The sequence below is a fragment of the Mastomys coucha genome, unplaced genomic scaffold (genome assembly GCF_008632895.1).
Source record: "Mastomys coucha isolate ucsf_1 unplaced genomic scaffold, UCSF_Mcou_1 pScaffold20, whole genome shotgun sequence".
Lineage (NCBI taxonomy): Eukaryota > Metazoa > Chordata > Mammalia > Rodentia > Muridae > Mastomys > Mastomys coucha.
This window is the reverse complement of record NW_022196903.1, coordinates 143,140,417-143,159,535: the sequence shown is the minus strand read 5'-3', so window position 1 is coordinate 143,159,535 and position 19,119 is coordinate 143,140,417. Positions and strand designations below refer to the sequence as shown.

The 19,119-nt window shown below is 39.8% G+C and overlaps 1 protein-coding gene, 1 non-coding gene and 1 pseudogene across 9 annotated transcripts in view; 2 read left to right on the top strand and 1 right to left on the bottom strand.

Moving 5' to 3' along the window:
- The window catches only part of Dennd5b (DENN domain containing 5B), a 152,393-nt gene that overhangs the window by 56,831 nt on the left and 76,443 nt on the right, over positions 1-19,119 (top strand). For 7 of the 8 annotated variants that reach the window (XM_031383976.1, XM_031383984.1, XM_031383977.1 and 4 more), the window contains one exon: positions 5,665-6,331. In XM_031383976.1, the coding sequence (XP_031239836.1) occupies positions 5,665-6,331 (667 nt within the window). Of the gene's footprint in view, positions 1-447; positions 702-5,664; positions 6,332-19,119 lie in introns of those variants that run through there. The other variant, XM_031383983.1, reaches the window with a different exon arrangement.
- LOC116100094 lies at positions 834-937 on the top strand. The gene has a single exon (XR_004122459.1). It is a non-coding gene; the product is annotated as a U6 spliceosomal RNA (small nuclear RNA).
- On the bottom strand, positions 1,308-2,358 carry LOC116099837 (annotated as a pseudogene).

Sequence of the window (19,119 nt, the reverse complement as noted above, 5' to 3'; positions counted from 1 at the left end):
AAAAAAAAAAAAAAAAAGAGCAGTTGCTGTTCTTGTAAAAGATCCAGGCTTAGTTTCCAGTGAGCCCATGACAGCTAACAACTGTAACTCCTGTTTCAGGGGATCTGGCACTCTTTAGACTCTCTTGGGCACCAGGCAGGCACATGGTATGCATACATATATACAACAAAACACTCTTGCACATCAAATAAAAACAAATCCTTTTATTTAAAAAAAAAAAAAAAAAAAAGAGCCAGGCGTAATGCCTGTCTGCTGGGCTGAGAACAGGCCGGCCTGTCCATTGGTACCATGCTGGCAGTAGCATGGATTGCTTTTTAAATATTTCACGCAACAGTATAGCAGCACAGGCCTTTAATTGTAACACTTAGGGAGGCATAAACAGGAGGATTAGTAAATCAAGACCATCTTTGGACACATGTCCAAAGCCTGGCTACATATGACTGTGTTTTAAAAATAGTAAGTAAGCAAGATAGTTAGTATAGGAATCTGCAATCTGGGCAGGTTTGGCATGTTCTACTCTATTTACCATAGGACTGGTTCATAGACTGGTACTCACAGGTCTGTCTCCTAGGTTACGCATATGACAAAACCGGTGCTCGTGGGTGGAGTCTGTCCCCTAGGCTAAGCTCGTGGCTAGGACTGGTGATACTGTCCTGTCTCTTCAATTTAGTCTTCCCTGCAACATGACAGCTTCAAGTCAGGTAGTTTTTTTTTTTTAATCTATGAAAAACATTAATTTCAGATTAAAATAAAAACCTATCATTTTGGCTTATTGTTTTAGAAAATGGAAGACTGTGCCTATATTTTATAAAGGAATAAAATTATTTTCCTTCGTACTCTTTTCAGCAGCACATATACTAAAATTGGAACAGTACAGAGATTAGCATGGCTCCTGTGCAAGGATGACATGCAGATTCATGAAGCACTCCATATTTTTTATCCGGCTGTACTTGTCATCTCTTCTCTTTGCTTGCTACATGCCTAATAAACTCACTCAGCCAAGGCAAAATAAATTTTTTTCTCCTCCCAAATATTTATGACAATACTTAGAATCTTTTTAGTTTTTAACCCAGGATTCAAGACCATTTACAAACAATTGTTTTGGTGATGCCCCAACAAAAAGCCTCTCCATTTATAGTGTCAATCAGCTGGTGCAAAAAATTACATACGCTGTATTTTTATTAGTGAGCAGGCTGCTAATGTATCTTGGGAGAGATAAATGGTGCTGGGGAAGGGGAAAAAGAGTTTGCTTCCCATTCCTGTATCCATGCAACAAGCAGTAAAATATGAGTTACTCCAGCTTGTACTCAGCTGTGCTTTCAGCCAGCAGATCTGTTTAATGAGTTTTAAAGCTTTGATGAATATTTGAGCTTAGTGAAGGATTTGAGTTTCTCAAATGAGAACTCCCATTTGCTGGGCTCCTGTCACCTTCTAGAATACCAGTACACTTCTAATTGGCCATGTAATTAGCTTTCCACAACCTTACACAGCTGTCATCTCCTGAAGATGCTAGCATTGTTTCTGTTAAGATCTGACTTAACTGCCAGAACTGAGAAGTATGATTATCAAACTGAACCACAGTATGAATTTCAAATTTTGTTGGACCACCAGAAGAAACAAGTTCTCTCCTCACAAGTTTTTTGTTTGTTTGTTTGTTTGTTTTGTTTTGTTTTTCGAGACAGGGTTTCTCTATGTAGCCCTGGCTGTCCTGGAACTCACTCAGTAGACCAGGCTGGCCTCGAACTCAGAAATCCGCCTGCCTCTGCCTCCCAAGTGCTGGGATTAAAGGCATGTGCCACCACTGCCTGGCTCTCCTCACAAGTTTTAATCTGAAAATTCTTACATGTTTGGTTGCTGTTAGGAGAATGTGGAAAGATCTTCCCAAATTTGGAGCAAGTGTACTATCATGAACATGGTCAAAGACTGTCATAAGAGTTTCAGCTTTGCACATTTCATGGTGCTTTTATTGTAATAGAAACTCTGAACCTTGGCTGTTGCATTTGGACTATTGTTATCACCCGTCATAGCTATCATGGAGTTGGAAGTATTCCAAGAAATACTGCTACAGCTCAACTTACATGAGATCTCATTCTACAGAGACCACTGGCTGAGATTCATAACATCTGGTGCCTCACATTTTCTTATTATACCATCTGCTGAACAGGTTGCTACATCAGACCCATATGCTTGGGAGCAAATGTCATGTCAGTAATGCATGTTCTGATGTCTACTAGAGTTGTCTTCTTCACCCAGTGACTCTGTCCTCATAGTTTATCATTTGATTTTCCTGCTATTTCTTTCCATATAGCAGCCAGAAGAACAAGAAGCCCAAACCTGTCCAAATTCAGAATGAGCCCATGTCAGATGTTTGGTTTGTTTTGGTTTGGTTTTCCGAGACAGGGTTTCTCTGTGTAGCCCTGGCTGGAACTCACTCTGTAGACCAGGCTGGCCTCAAACTCCGAAATCTACCTGCCTCTGCCTCCCAAGTGCTTTGGATTAAAGGTGTATGCCACCACTGCCCAGCATACAACTTTTTTTTTTTTTAAAGATTTATGTATATGATAGCTGTTGTGAGCCTTCATCTGGTTGTTGGAATTGACTTTTAGGACCTCCACTTGCTCTGGTCAACCCTGCTTGCTCTGGTAGGCCTTACCCCAATGATTTATTTATTATTATAAATAAGTACACTGTAGCTGTTTTCAGATGCACCAGAAGAGGCATCAGATCTCTTTACAGGTGGTTGTGAGCCACCACGTGATTGTTGGGATTTGAACTCAGAACCTTTGGAAGAGCAGTCAGTGCTCTTACCCACTGAGCCATCTCACCAGCCTAGCATACAACTTTTCACTCACACAAACCTAAAATCCTTGACTTTGTCCTTAGAAAAGTTTCATGATTGGCTTGTATGAACTTGGTATATATTAAGAAAATTTTAACATAGAAATGCTCAGGGAAAGAGTAAAATAAACCCAAGAATGCCCATAGACTTTTCAAGGGAGAATTTTAAGTATCTTTAAAATAGACACACATTTCTAGGTGTGGTGGTGTACCCCTTTAATTCAAGCACTCAGAAGCAGAGCCAGGCAGATCATGCAAGTTTAAGGCCAGCGTGGCCTACATAGAAAGTTCTTAGGACAGTGAGAGCTGCATAGTGGTATTCTGTCTTAAAAAATAAACAAACAAAAAATAAACAAAGCCAAATGTATGTACATTTGTTTGGTGTCCTGAAATATCTCAAAGGGTTGCCAAGGAACTTAAAAATAAGATCATAGCCGGGCGGTGGTGGCGCACGCCTTTAATCCCAGCACTTGGGAGACAGAAGCAGGCGGATTTCTGAGTTCAAGACCAGCAGAGTGAGTTCTAGGACAGCCAGAACTATACAGAGAAACCCTGTCTCAAAAAAACAAAAAAAAAAAACAAACAAAAAAAAAAGAATGAGATCATAAAGTGATAGGATTGAGTAGCAATGCAGCTTGACAAAGCAAAAGCACCCTAGATCACAAGTGCTGCAGAGAAAGATAATTTTTAAAATTATTTTATTTTATATGGGTGTTTTGCCTGCATTTATGTCTGTGCACCACATTCATACCTGGTACCAGTGAATCACCTGGAACCAGTGATGGTTGTGAGCTATCATGTGGGTAATAGTACTCTAGAAGAGCAACCCATTGCTTCTAAACGCTGAGCCATCTCTCTAACCGCATATGCTAGAATTCTTGATTTTCACAGGACAGAAACTCCAACCAGACTCTGGAATGTGAGAACTTTTTCTCTTTTCATGTCTTCTTAATTTTCCATCTTTCTGTTCTGCATAGGATAACTGTTGTTTTATTTTTGTTAACTTCTTCTTTACCAATCAAAAGAACCTTCCCCTGTTTTCCCTGAAACACTGTCATAATTACTATAAAAAGAGTACTTAAGGTTGGCATGGTGGCATACACTTTTTATTAATTTTTGTGAGTTTCACATTATGCACCCAAGTCCAACTCATCTTCCTCATATCTACCCTTCATCCTTGCAGCTCCCATTCCCCAAATAACAAAAACAAAAATGTCTAGAAAACATCTCATTGTGGAAGCTGTAGTATGTCACAAAGTGGCCCACAGTATATTCCTCTGTCTACACATCTTCACTTGCAAATGTTCATTGCAACAAGTCATTGGACTAGTTAAAGATCTCTGGCTTCTGTGACACCATTAATACTGGATCCTCACTGGGACTACTCCTGGGTATCCTGTTGTTACATCACAGAGATACTTCAGCTTTGGATCAGCAGGACTGGCCCTTCCATGCATCCCAACTGTTCACAGATAATATAGATTTTGGGGTGGGCTAACTCAGAGCCCTAGATCTGGGGCTGGATAGTAGCTGAGCTAGTCAGTGTGCCAGCTCTCCCTTATCTGCACCCCCAAGCTAGCTCTCCAGCATTGGTCTGCTTGGCCTGCAGTTGGTGAGGACAGGGACGGCTCTCCCAACTGCTGCAGGTGGTGAGGGGAGGGCATTGCCTCCATACCCATGCCATCTCAAGGCAGACAAGTGGTGAGGTGAGCTCTCCTAGAATCTTTCCTCAGGCTGGTGCACCCACACCCGCAGGGACTGCTCTGCTGGTGGCACACATCATTAATCCCAGTACTCTGGAGGCAGAGGTAGTTAGATCTGAGTTCCAGGCCCTCCTGTTCTACATAGAGAGTTCATACCAGCCAGTGATATCTACTGTCTCAAAGAAATATCTGTAAAATATCTTAGCATACTGTCTTCATGCTTTTTCAAGGTTAGGGCTTTTTTTTTTTTTTAAACTGGGTTACTAAGTCCAAATTAAAGATCTCATTCTTTTAAAAAATACTTTACATGTGTTTAGTATGGAGTTTTGAGTGTGTGCGTCTGTCTTTCATGCGCATATCACTGTGTTTGGAAATCAGAAAACAGCCTGCAGTAGAGTTTCCTCCCTACATCATGTGGGTTCTGGTGATAGAACTCAGGTTTGACAGCAACCAAATTTACCTACTGAGTTATCTCTCTGGCTCTTGTCTTCTATATAAAACCTTTTGTATAATACCCATGCCGTGAACAGTTTTTCCATTTATGTGATACATCTATTTTTAAATTTTTATTACATTTGTTGTTTGTGTGTGTGCATGGGTATGGAAGTGAGAGCACAGCTTGTAGGAGTCAGTTCTCTTTTTACTATGTGGGTCCCAGGACTTAACGAAGGTTGTGAGACTTAAAGTTGGAGGCAAGCACCTTAACCTGCTGAGCCAAATTGGCCCCACATCTATTTCTTTTGAGAATGTTTATCTACAAGAAAGTGAAGTGCTTACATTATATTTCTAATTTAAGACTGTTATTGGGCTGGAGAGATGGCTCAGTGGGTAAGAGCACTGACTGCTCTTGCAGAGGTCCTGAGTTCAATTCCCAGCAACCACATGGCGGCTCACAACCATCTGTAACAGGATCTGATGCCCTCTTCTGGTGTGTCTGAAGACAGCTAGTGTATTTTTACAAATAAAATACATAACTTTAAAAAAAAAATACTATCGTTAAAGTTAAGTCTTGGTAAAACTTGTCCTTTGAATCCTCCTAAAAAGAAAATCCTTCCCCCCTTCACCCCTTCCTTAGTTATGCATGTACTGCGTTCTGATGCTTCCCCTCCCCATTTCTCCACAGCTGTGCATGCCCAAAGGGCTGTCTTTCAGAACACAAGCTGACAATAAAGAGCCTCAGTTCCACTCATTTATAATTACCAGGGAAGATGGTTCTCGCACCTATGGTTTTGTTCTCACTTTTTATGAAGAAGTTACAAGTAAGCAAATCTGTACAGCCATGCAGACACTGTACCAGATGCATAACGCTGAGCAGTACAGCAGTGTGTATGCTTCATCTTCTTGCAGTATGGACTCACTGGCAAGTAGTATTGATGAGGGAGATGCAACCTCTCTTTTGAAACTCCAGCGATACAACTCTTATGACATCAACAGAGACACTTTGTATGTTTCAAAAAGTATCTGCTTGATCACACCTCTGCCTTTCATGCAAGCCTGCAAGAAATTCCTCCTCCAACTTTACAAGGCAGTTACCTCACAGCAGCCACCACCCTTGCCGCTTGAGAGCTACATCCACAATATTCTCTACGAGGTGCCCCTTCCTCCTCCTGGGAGGTCACTGAAATTTTATGGTGTTTATGAACCTGTCATCTGCCAGAGGCCTGGGCCCAATGAACTCCCTCTTTCTGACTACCCTCTTCGTGAAGCCTGTGAGCTCCTGGGATTAGAGAACCTAGTGCAAGTGTTCACCTGTGTTCTTTTAGAGATGCAGATCCTTCTCTACTCACAAGGTAGGTGTTCTTTGCACTTTCTTTTCTGAAAACAAGTACTTTTGCCCTGAACTACTTTGTTTCAGTAGAGAGTCAAATACTGATAGGAAGTCTCTTCTGGTTTGCATAAAAAGGGTAGGCTTGGATGAGATGGAAAGTTGTAGTTTGTTTCTCTGAAGTGTCACCAGCTGCAGAGATAAACAGCAAGGGATCAAACATGTTATGTTGACCAGTTTGAGTATATTTATTTTTTAATGAAAACAACCCTTTTCCAGTACATATAATCATTATTGGATACATTGAGACTTTTTACTCTAAGTGACTAATGGACTTTCTGTTCTTTACAAATTGATAAAGGGTCACATGAAAATTCAAGTGGCATTTGAAAGGAATAAATGAAATGTTTACTCTGGAACTAAAGACAGACAACTTTGGACCTCTGCTTGTAGGAGCATGTCGTGAGTAGAAAGAGGAGATGTGCAGGTAGAGAACAGATAGGACTGCCCCAGACCTAGCAAGAGATCCACTAATATAGAGGGTAGTTGTGTTTTTATCCTCCAATCCCAGAAGGCACTATCTTTATTGTATCTTCTATTCCCAACACTAATTTATTTAAGATACGAACAAGTTAAATCTTGTTTCACTAATGTTTTTGATAATGAGCCTAGTCTATGGTACCTATTTCCATCTGTATATGAGTTTACTTAAGAAATAGACATGTTATCATTGCTAAGATCAAGGGTAGAAATAGACATGTTGTGTCATAATAGGTACTGAATTGTAGGCCATGTGCATTATTGAAACTTGGAAAATACTATGGCATTTGGATTAGTGTTTTACTAGTTTGTATTTAGGCTGGCAGTCTCTACTGCTGCTGTCAGCTTTTTTTTTTTCTCACTTTTCTTTTTTATTTTTCTATTTTAAATTATAAGTGAAACTGAGCCAAGCAGGCTATATTTATACTTCCCCATCTTGTGTGTGTGTTGACAGCCCTTCATGATGTTTCTCAGTTTATCCTACAGAATGATTTTTGATAATGTGTTCCAATGTTGTTTTTTGTTATGGGGGAGTTCTCTAATGGCTTACCTAAGTTCTTTAGTTTGCTTTGCTCTCATTTTCTTAGTGCTCATCATTACCTGCATGTATACCACCTGCTTGTCACTGAAAAACTTGGCAATCCCATCTTGCTTTATTTTTATTCTCCCTGGAGAGATGGTAGGATTGGAGAAGTGTATGGTGTCAGCTCTCAGGGTCAGATTTTGACCACTTCACAGTCCAGATTTTAGGATTATAAATGTTTAAACAGGATGGAGAAATGCATCAGTGGTTCTTGCTCTTCTTGCAGAAGACCTGATTTTGGTTGTCAGCATGCACACTGCAGGTCACAACTGCCCATAACTCCAGTTCCAGGAGATCTGGGATCCTCTTTTGATCTCCAAGGTCACTAGGCACACACATGGAGCACAGATATACATACAAGCAAAACCCTCATACACATAGAAGAAAATAATCATTTCTTTTTTCCTAATTAGCCCCAAGGAAGGGGGCTGAGGGGCTGAGATGGGAGTGGGTTGGTAGGAGAGGTGGGGAGTGGGGGGAAGCACCCTCTCAGAGGCAAAGGGGAGGGGGAGGACGTGAAGAACTCTTGGAGGGTGGACTGGGAAGGGGGGCAATATTTCAAGTGTAAATAAATAAAACAATTAAAATAAATAAATATTTTTTTTAAAAAAGAAAATAGTCTTTTTAAATATGTTTAACCAAAATGGATTTTAGAAGTCACAAAGCCTTAGTTTCAAATTTCTATTCTGTCCCTTATTAACTATAACTGCTGTAATTGAGAGAATTTTCAGGAGTGTTGCCCCTCATCTCCCTAAGTTTGTCTTTACCACCCATCCATGATTAATTGTGAAAGTTAAATGAGAAGACCTGTAGGGAATTATTAGACTGTTTTTGATGTTCTTTTATCCAGGGGGAAATTGAGGCACAGGTGTGCTAAGTAATCATAGCACAAGTAAGTAATGTGGTAGTTCCAAAAACTGGGCTTATATCAGTCTCTCTTCTCCAGATAACTTAACCATGTTGGCAACTGTACTGGATCTACACATAGTCTTTCTTTACCTGTCTCAATACTTAAATTACTAAATTATTTACTCATTCTTCAGCTACATGATAAAGGCATCATACTAAATATTTGTAGAGTATGAAATAAAAACTTTGTGTAAATGCAGTGGTGAGTTTTATATTGATGGTGTCTCTCCCCTCAGAGAAAGACATTTAAGTGAACCAAATCAAAGAGCCACTGAGATGACTTATACTCTGGGCCCTTTTGCCCTTTGTGATTCTGTGTAAGGGGTTCAAAGGATATTCACTACTTAATTTCTTACACTTGATAAATATATGCAGTAAAGTTTAAAGATGCTTTAAGAACCAAATTACTGAAAAAAATCCAAAGTGAATCTAAGTAGATAGATTTCTTTTTTAAATTTATTTTTATTTGATTTGATTTGATTTGATCTTTTATTTTACACTCCAGATTTTATCTCCTTCCTGGCCCACCTCCTCCCCACCCCACTACCTCCATGAGGATGTCTCCACCCCTCGATTTCTCACCCTACCAGACCTCTAAACCCCAGTCTCTTGAGGGGTAAATAGATGGATTTCAATGATGAAAGTATTCATTAAGCTAACTTGTAATTTAGTCCATAATTTATTTAGACAGATTCAGTCTATTATCTAGAAAATAATTATATCACAGTCTTTCTTAATGAAAATGAGCCATACATTTTTTTTTGCTCTTACCCCCCACCCCCCACCCCCAGAGCTATACATTTTAAGCAGAGAATGCACCCAGGAAGTCAAGGCTCTTTCTAAGTACCTTAAGTCAAAAGAATGTTCGAAGGTTGCATGAAGCCAGACAGTGTAAGCTGGAAGTATGGCCTTCTTTTCAAAAGAATAGTGGAAATATAAAAGATCAGGAATCTAAATGCCACCGTCTAAAAATGGATTCAATATTTAAAACCTCCAGAACACTTTTGGGCCTTGCTTGCTTACCTCCTTTGTTTCTTCATATAGGAAATAAGCAGTTACTGCTGCCTACACCACCCCTTGTTCCTGTTCCTGTGTGGCCCTGCAGGGCTCCTCTGCCATACTTCAGCACTCTTCTGAATGTAGTTGTTCGAATGTAGAAGCTACTTGGAGTTTTCTTGAAAATGTTGGAAGTCTTTTTATTACATGTTGCTAGCCATGTTGGTCATGTTTTGTCAATTATAAAAATGAACCTAATACTTTGGTTGTAGCAACTATATTTCCATGACCTTGATCCAAAAAGCAGTAGGATCTGACCAGTTTTGACTACTGTTTTATTATTAGATTTTTGCAGGGGTTGGGGGTTGCCTTAAACATGCTAGGCAAGTACTCTACCAGTAAGTACATCTACTATTAGACTTATTTTATAATAAACATAATATTAGTATTGTTAAAATTTTCTTCTTTTGAGATAGGGTCTCGTGTAGTTGTGGCTAGCCTTGCGTTCACTATGTATCTGAGAACAACTTTGAACTCCTCTAATTCTTGTTTCTTTACCTCCCAAGGGCTGGGACTACATGCATATGTCACCGTGTCTAGCTCTCTTTGTGGTATTTTTTTAATTCAGTAAAGCAGACTTTTATTTGAGCCAATTGTGGTAGATATATGGGACTATCCTATGCAGGCATGCCTTTAATAGTCTAATTTTCCACTGCCCAGTCTATCTGACAGTATGACCAAGTCATGAGTTAGTAGAGATTCAGATGTAAGAATGCTTACCATTGCACCTGCTCTTTTATCACTACTGGAGAAACACTGTGTGATTCTTGTCAGGCAGCTGAGCTGATTTGTTTTTAGCTTCTTCATTGTCATAGTGACCTTCTAAGTAGGACATGTTCCTTTGCTTTGAAGCTGCCACCCATAGACAAAGCAGCTCTTTTTTGGCCTGTTGAGAAGTGTCATGGCCAAGTGATAATAGAACCTGACAGATTCTCACACAGTTTTAGCCAGTCCTAAAGGAAAAGAAATGCTCTGCAGTATATAAACCTCTTTGCATTCTAGCACTAATGAGATCAAGTATAAACTATTTCCATTTCATTATGAAACTTTCCCTGCAGATTTTTTCTGACCTTACAAGATACCTGAGTATTTAAGAGTTCAAGTTTATTTGATGTACTTCAACCATGGTATCTGTTTGCCTTAGTATCCAATTACAAGCTCATATTTGTTCCTCAAATGGAAATTCTGTAGTTCAGTGGCCCTGTAGAAGTTACCAGGAGGTACAGATATTTAACATAGTCTCCAAAGATGTTGCACTGAGGATTTGTGTCAGCACTCCAGCTTCTGGGTCATCCTGTTTGCTTATGAAGTCTGACTCATTCATTCCCATTTAGCATGTCTAATTTGTATGGCTTGAAAAGTGAATTTACATAACTTCTGTCCTATAATAGTACATACTACACAGAGGAACCATTCCCATAAAATATACATGGAAACCTTGTTTAAATATTCTCTTTTTTTAATAAAGTTATTATAACTACTAGAGAGTCTACCAAGATCAGGTCTTTTTTTTTTTTTTTTTTTAAGGTTTATTTATTTACTATATGTAAGTACCCTGTAGCTGTCTTCAGACACTCCAAAAGAGGGTGTCAGATCTCATTATGGATGGTTGTGAGCCACCATGTGGTTGCTGGGATTTGAACTCAGGACCTTCGGAAGAGCAGTCAGTGCTCTTAACCACTGAGCCATCTCTCCAGCTCCTTGTTTAAATATTCTAATTCACTTTAGACTTGTACCATAATTCCATCAACCCTAAGTTAGTTTGTTTTTTCAAGACAGGGTTTCTCTGTGTAGCTCTAGCTGTCCTGGAACTAGCTGTGAGGTCAGGCTAGCCTTGACTCAAAGATTCACCTGCCTCTGTCTCTGGATTAAAGATATGTGCCACCACTACCCAGCGTAACTCTAATATTTAAATACACTATCATCCTAGTTATAGCCTATGTTAACTGATTTTGGTGCCTTAGTATTTGAGACAGCTCTGTGAAGTTGTTCTAGAGACCTCTTTCTCTACCCCTGACCATGTTATATGCACCTTTGAATTAGGAGTTAGGCTTCCTATCAGGGGTTGTGCCAAGTGACACTAGTCCTTTGTCTAGTCATAATCTTGATTATGGCTCAAACAGGTTGTAGTTTGTGTTATTTATTTTTATTATTTTTTATTTTATGTGTATGTTTTTCTTGCATGTATGTATGTGCACCACATGTGTGCAGTACTCACAGAAGCCAGAAGAGGGTGTCAGATCCTTTGGAACTGGAGTAATATGTAAGCTCCCTTGTGGGTACAAGGAATAGAGCCCAGATGTTGTAGTAGACTAGCCAGTGCTCTTAACCACTGAACTGTCTCTCCAGCCCCATAATTCATGTTTCTTATTGATAGCCTTGACTTTTAGCACTTTAAATTTCTCCAAACTGAGACCAAAACAAAACAAAACATACAAATAAACAAAAAAAAAATTGATTGGACCCTTTTTTTTTTTTTTTGGTTTTTTGAGACAGGGTTTCTCTGTATAGCCCTGGCTGTCCTGGAACTCACTCTGTAGACCAGGCTGGCCTCAAACTCAGAAATCCACCTGCCTTTGGCTCCCAAGTGCTGGGATTAAAGGCATGTGCCACCACGGCCTAGCAAGTGCTTTTATTTTTAACTAAATTATTTTAACTAAAATCATTAACTTATATAAATTATATTAATTAAAATATCTTTAATCTGCCTTCCAGAATGCTATGTGTAAGACCCTTGTTTAAACTCATCAACATCTTTTTTATATTATTTATTTTTTATTATAACTTATTCTTTGTTTATAATTTCATACATGTATACAATATATCTTGATTTTTTTTTTAAAGATTTATTTTAGTTTATGTATATGACTCTTTTGCCTATATATATGTCTGAATACCAACCACCAGTGCCCATGGAGACCAGAAGAGGGCATCAGATCCTCTGGAATTGGAGTTATAGTCAGTATTTAGCTGCCATGTGGGTGCTGGACTTGAACTCAGGTCCTCTAGAATAGCAGCCAGGTAACTGAGCTAGAACTATACCTCAGTGATAAAGTACTTGCATAACATATGTGAGGCCCTAGGTTCAATTTCTATTGTTAAAAAAAATTTTTTTTCTTTACAAGACAATCTTACCCAGCGGATGCCAGCCTTGAGCTTACTATGTAGTCAAGTGTGATTTTGAATTTCTGATTTTTCTGTCTGCACCTCGAAAGTGCTAAGGTTACTGATGTGAATCTGTGCCTAGTTTATATGGTGTTAAGGATTGAACCTGTGCCTTCATGTATGCTAGGCAGGTATTCTACCAACTGAGCTATGTCTCAGTGCTAGAAATATGGTGAGGTGAGTGCCACCACATTCAGCTTTTTATTTTTTTCTTCTAGTTTTCCAAGTATAAAACTCAGGTCATTAAATTTGCATGTCACTCATGTTTAGCCACTGGGACATCTTACCTGCTCAAGTTGTGTTCAGGACTTTTGAGAAGAGATGGGGCTGGGAGAGAAAAGTGTTTGAATGTGTGTGAATGTTTTTGTTCTATTGTGTGGGTGTAGGCACATGTGTGCCATGGTGTGCATGTGGAGGTCAGAAGACAGCTTTGAAGTGTTAGCTCTTGTCTTTCTATTTTGTTTGAGACAGGATCTTTGCACTGCTGTTCCTCAGATTCCACTATTCTCCTATCTTAGCCTCCTGTCTCCCAGGAGGGGGAGCAGTAGAATGACAGATCCTTGAGCAACTGTATTCCACTGCTGAGGCATATTAATTTTGTTAACTTTTTTCTTTGATGATTTTGTACTAATACACTCTTTTTAAGATTTCAAGGTTTTTTTGTTTATTGTTGGGGGAAATGTATATGGCACAGTATAGGTGTAGAGGTAAGAAGACAATTTTGAGGAGTCGGTTCTCTCTCTTCACAGGTCCTGGGAATCACACTCAGGTCATCAGACATGTACACCACTGAACTCATCTCATTGGCTCTATAATACATTCTAGTTACTCTCATTTTTCCACCCTCTTATCTCCCTTTACACCCCCAACAAACCCCTTCCTCTCCAAAAGTCCCTGTCCCATGTTTGTACTGGTGAGTTTTTGCTACACTGCTTTGGCATCCAGCGGGTCGCACACGCGCACCCACCTAGGAGCTATTTTTGAATCCGTGAATGAAAGACACACACATTAGCTTATTTTTAACATGCCTTACTAGCTCAGTGTCTGTATACTTTTGAGCTTCGCCCGGCTAGCATAATCTTCCCTCCCGTATTCCTGGCTCAACATCTTTTAAATCTACTTTTAACTTTGCTGCCCTGTTACCTTCTGTGACCCATTGGTCTTTGCTGCCCAAGACACTTCTGGGCAGCCCTTCCGGGGGCCACTCCCACTTTACTCCTACATTTCGGATGATCTCCCCTCTGCAGCTCTAAATCTGTTCATCTGTCTCTCCCCAGTCTTGGCGATTCTCCCTTTCCTCCTCCTGAGTGTTAGCCCACGCAGCTCTAAAGGTTCCGCCCGGTCTCCCTTTGCCCAGCCATTGGCTATACGGCAATTCTTTATTGCCAATCAAATCCTGCTGGGGGCAGGCTTCCTTTAGCCTGTGTGCAGGACATTGCAAACAGGTCTTTAGGTGGGGGATAACACGATTAGCAAGAGAACAGCAGCTGCTACACATGTACATGTATTTTTGTCTTGTTGTAACTCGCCAAGTTTAATTAGGGCCATCCATTGGAGCCTAGTGGATATTCTAGGCAAAATTTTAACAGTATATTTTAATTGGTAACAGAGCCAAGCATATTATATTTCATTTTACATGCCTTAGATATTAATATATTTAAGTTTTCTATACATTTATCAGTCAATTACAGTATAGTGTATCTTGTATCCCATGCTGAAGATTCTGAAATTAGAAATAGAGTTGTCAATTTTGTGTGGTGTGAGCATTTAATTCCAGCATTTGCAGGTTGGTGGAAGCACGCAGATCTCTGTGAGTCTGAGGCCAGCCTGATCTATATAGTGAATAAAGGCTAAGGCTGTCTCAAAAGAAAATAAAGAAAAGGATCAGTGTAAACATCTCTGGTGGTAGTATTAGAGATCTTCTAAAGGTAAAAGTTTTGCCACATACATGGAGGGACATTTCTGCAAAGAGGAAGATAATACAGAAGTTCATGACCCTGAGAAGATGTCTTAGTCACAGAATGACCTGCAACAGGAGTTTGGCTGCCTTGTAAGATAATGGTGAGAAATAAAGCAAACAAAACTAAAATCATGAAAAGCTGCATGTGCCCTGCAGTGAGCCATTGTCTTAAAATAACTGCTGTTGGGGCTGGAGAGATGGCTCAGCAATTAAGAGCACTTGCTACTCTTCCAGAGGTCTTGAGTTCAATTCCCAGCAACCACATGATGGCTCACAACTATCTGTAATGGGTTCCAATGCCCTCTCCTGGTGTATCTGAAAACAGCTACAGTGTATTCACATGCATAAAATAGATAATTCTTGAAAAAAAGAATAACTGCTATCACATCTCCATCTCTTTGAATCAGTGGGGACAAAAAAAAAATATGTTTTACTTTAAATGCTAAATGGAGGCCAGGGATGTGGTATGTGCTTTTAATTCCAGCACTCAAGAAGCAGAGGCAGGTGGATCTTCAGTTTGGGGACAGCCTGGTCTACAAAACATGAATGAGTTACAGGACAGCCAGGGCTACACAGAGAAACCCTGTCTTGAAAAACCAAACAAATGGATGGATGAACGGATGGATGGATGGATGGATATGCATGCTTGTAGTGGTTTGAATAAGAGTGGTTTCCGCTGGGCTGTGGTGGCGCACGCCTTTAATCCCAGTACTTGGGAGGCAGAGGCAGGTGGACTTCTGAGTTTGAGGCCAGCCTGGTCTACAGAGGGAGTTCCAGGACAGCCAGGGCTACACAGAGAAACCCTGTCTCAAAAAACAAAACAAAGAAAAAAAAAAGAAAAAAAAAGGAATGAAAAAGAAGTTTTTCTTTTAGCATTTTTTGCATGTGTATATGTGTTAATACATGTGCATGCCAGAGGTGAATTCAGGCCAAGGCTGTCTGAAAAGAAAATAAAGGGATCAGTGTAACATCTCTAATGGTAGTATTAGAGATCTTCTAAACTGCCCGGTTCTTTTTCATTTCTTTTTTTTGTGTTAGTGATTGAATGCAGAGAGAGGCCTTGTGCATCCTAGACAAGCATTGCCATGACTGTATTACAAGCCCCTGCATCTTATTTCTTGATCCAGTTAAAAGAAATGGTCTTTCTGCCAATTGATTTCATTACTAAGAAGTATGATATATCAACCAGTCTTGTAGAGAATTCAAAACTGAAAGATTGGCCATAGAGCATTTACAAGTGGGAAATAGAAGTGGAAGGAAAATGAGTCCTGTCTCTTAAAGTCCAGGGGAGGAGAGAAAAATGTGTAATTTATTTTTACTTCCTATGGTGTTTTTATAAATAAAGCAAGAAAAATATCCCACATTACAAACCACTGTTACCTGGAGAAAGTGTGCTTTCCAGGAGACTGTATATTTCCCCAACCACAAATAAACTAGCCAACTTGACAGGAATTTAGTTTGACTGTTCAAATCCCTTTACCTTTCAGTTGAGATTCAGCTAGGTGACGGAAACCATAAAGTAATTTAGGCAGAGGAATGTAATATGAATTATTACTATACTGTATTAGAAAATAGGCAGTAAAGAAATTAACTCTGAAGGATACTCATTGAAGCACAAACATTTAAGTGTGAGTCCATACCCAGAGCTGTAGTGAATACCTCATTAAAGAAATTCTATTCATAAAATATGGAGAAGACCAGTAGGTTACTTGTTAGTATGTTGCCTGGAGACCAGAGCTGATCCTTAGTCACTGATCCAACAGAAGACAAAGTACAAGGCCCATGTTTTCTGTGTCTGGTGGACAGACCCACAGGATTTGTTGAATATCACTGTGGTATGAGGTCTGAATATACAGTGTATTAGAGGACCATAAGAGGTATCATCCTTTGACTGTCCATTCTTGGCATGGTGCCACCAGATGTCCTCAAATACCCATACAGCAATAGCAAGACATATTGCACTCTGGGACCAAAAAACAAAACAAAACAAAACAAACAAAAAACCTACCCCCCTGTGGTGTGTCTCCATTGCCCTCTGCTGGCAAAGGTTAATACTGTATTCATTGTCAAAATGGTTAGAGGCCCACCAATTGTTTTTTTGTTTTGTTTTGGTTTGGTTTGGTTTTTGGTTTTTCGAGACAGAGTTTCTCTGTGTAGCCCTGGCTGTCCTGGTACTCACTCTGTAGACCAGGCTGGCCTTGAACTCCAAAATCCACCTGCCTCTGCCTCCCAAGTGCTGGGACTAATGGCATGTGCCACCACCCGGCAAGGCCCACCAATTGTAATAACAATGGATTTGGAGCCAAAAGGCATTTAATAGATAATTGGCACATAATTTGTTTAAAACTCCTAGCTAGCCTTTCATATTATCTGGCATATGATGGGGAAAGAAATATAAAATCAGATACTGATGTCTTAGAACAAGGTAGCTCTTGATGTTTCTACAGATTGATCTGGTACTCACATCTGAGCCATTCTTTTCTGTAGGACTTAACCACAGAAGAATAACAAGCACTGCCATTGTGTGATCTAGGAGATAACATGCATTCACACAAACACAGGGAGAGAGAATTTTTTTTTTTAGAGCTAAGGACTGAACCCAGGGCCTTGTGCTTGCTAGGCAAGTGCTCTACCACTGAGCTAAATCCCCAACCCATATATATGTGTTTTTTTGGGGGAGAGGGAGGTTGAAGACAGGGTTTCTCTGTGTAGTCCTGGCTGTCCTGGAACTCACTCTGTAGACCAGGCTGGCCTCAAACTCAGAAATCCACCTGCCTCTGCCTCCCATGTGCTGGGATTAAAGGTGTGCACCACCAATGCCTGGCGGAGAGAAATTAATAAATGCTTTACTACTAACCTACATTCCTATAGTATTGTAGATTATTAAAGGTAATCTCTTTAAAATGATTATGTTCAATAAAGACAGGGTGAAAGGTTGGGTTGCAAAGGAGTCTGTAGAATCGTGGTGCCAGCATTCATCCAGTTCAGGTAGGGAGAGATGGAAAAATGGGGTAGTGAGATAACCCAGCAGATAAAGGTGCTTGCCTGAATTCAGTCCCCAGGACCCACATAGGAGTAGAACAGTACCAGCTCTGTGATGTTGTCTTCAGTTACATAAATTAATTACATAAATAAATGTAATTTAAATTTTTCTTAATTTCCCATTTATTTTATGTGAATGAATGTTTTGCCTGCATGTGTATCTGTGTACCATACTCATGTCTGGTGCCCTTAGCTGTAAGGAGAGGTCATCGAAGGAAACCGTTGTGATAGGGATACTGCTGAAGTGCAGCTCTTCGCAGTAGTTGGCTGCTGGTGGGAATAGGAGTGAGGGAGACTCAGTTTTCTTTAAGGGGCTGACCACTGTAAGTTTGACCATGCTCTAGTAAGTATATGAGGAACTTAAATTGGACTTGGATTTTTTTTCTTCTTTTTCTTTTTCCTTTTTCTGCTTTTGTTTTAGATTAGAGGAGGTTACAAGAGTGGGGGTAGGCCTGGGAAATCTGGGAATATAATTGGGTACATTATATAAAAATTCTAAATAATCAGTAAAAATATTATGTTGAAAAAGGAAGGGATCATTGAATCTTCTGGAGTTATGAATGGTTGTAAGCCACCATGTAGGTGCTAAGAATCAAGTCTGGGTCCTCTGCCAGCACCTCTGGGCTGCTTCTCCAGCATCAGTTGAGAACATATACTGCTCTTACAGAGGACCAATTCAATTCCCAGCACCCATGTAGGGCAGCTCACAAGTACTTGTAATTCCAGCTCCAGGGAGATCCAGCACCCTCTTGTGCAGTCATGTGCACAGTCTGGCCCTCCATATACACATAATTTTAAAATAATAAAAATAAATCTTTAAAAACTTTTTAATGATGAAATGGCACAAAAAAATTTTAAGTGGAAAACATCCTTTTTATGCTTGGTCAAATGAGATAAATAACATCTGATCATTTTCCATAACCTTTTGCAAAAGAGAGTTATAAGTCTTACCTGTAATTGTGTACACAGAATTTTGTGAAATTCTTACAAGCCCATAATCTCTTATCTTCAATTCTCATGTCTAAAACAATTTTGAAAATGATTATTTTTATAACTGATTTTTCAGCAGCAAAACCAGATCGGAACCAAAGTAAACTTATTTATATTTCTCCCTCCTTCCCCTGCCCTCTCTCCTCTAGAAAACTCACATTGCTTGCTCCGAAAATATTAGTGTTATCTACAGGCTGCATAACTGTCATAGATTATGATCTACCTTTCAAACTTAATTATAAAACATCTCTCTGGGTGCTTAAGTAGGGATTGTGAACATGCATAAGTACAAAACATCTACTGAAGACTGCTTAAGAGGGCAGCAAAATATTGTGGACAATCACTAGTTTTGATAAATACATTAGTCCATGTAAAGAAAGCACAACCAGAGCTGGGTGTGGTAGCTCACCCCTTTAATCACAGCTCCCAGGAGGCAGAAGCAGGTGGGTCTCTGTGAGTTCTGGGCCAGCCTGGTCTATACAGTAAGACCCCAGAAAGACAGGGAGGTGGGGAGGAGAAGGAGAGAATGCAAATTACTCATGTACTACTGATTTCAAAAAGCAAAGAG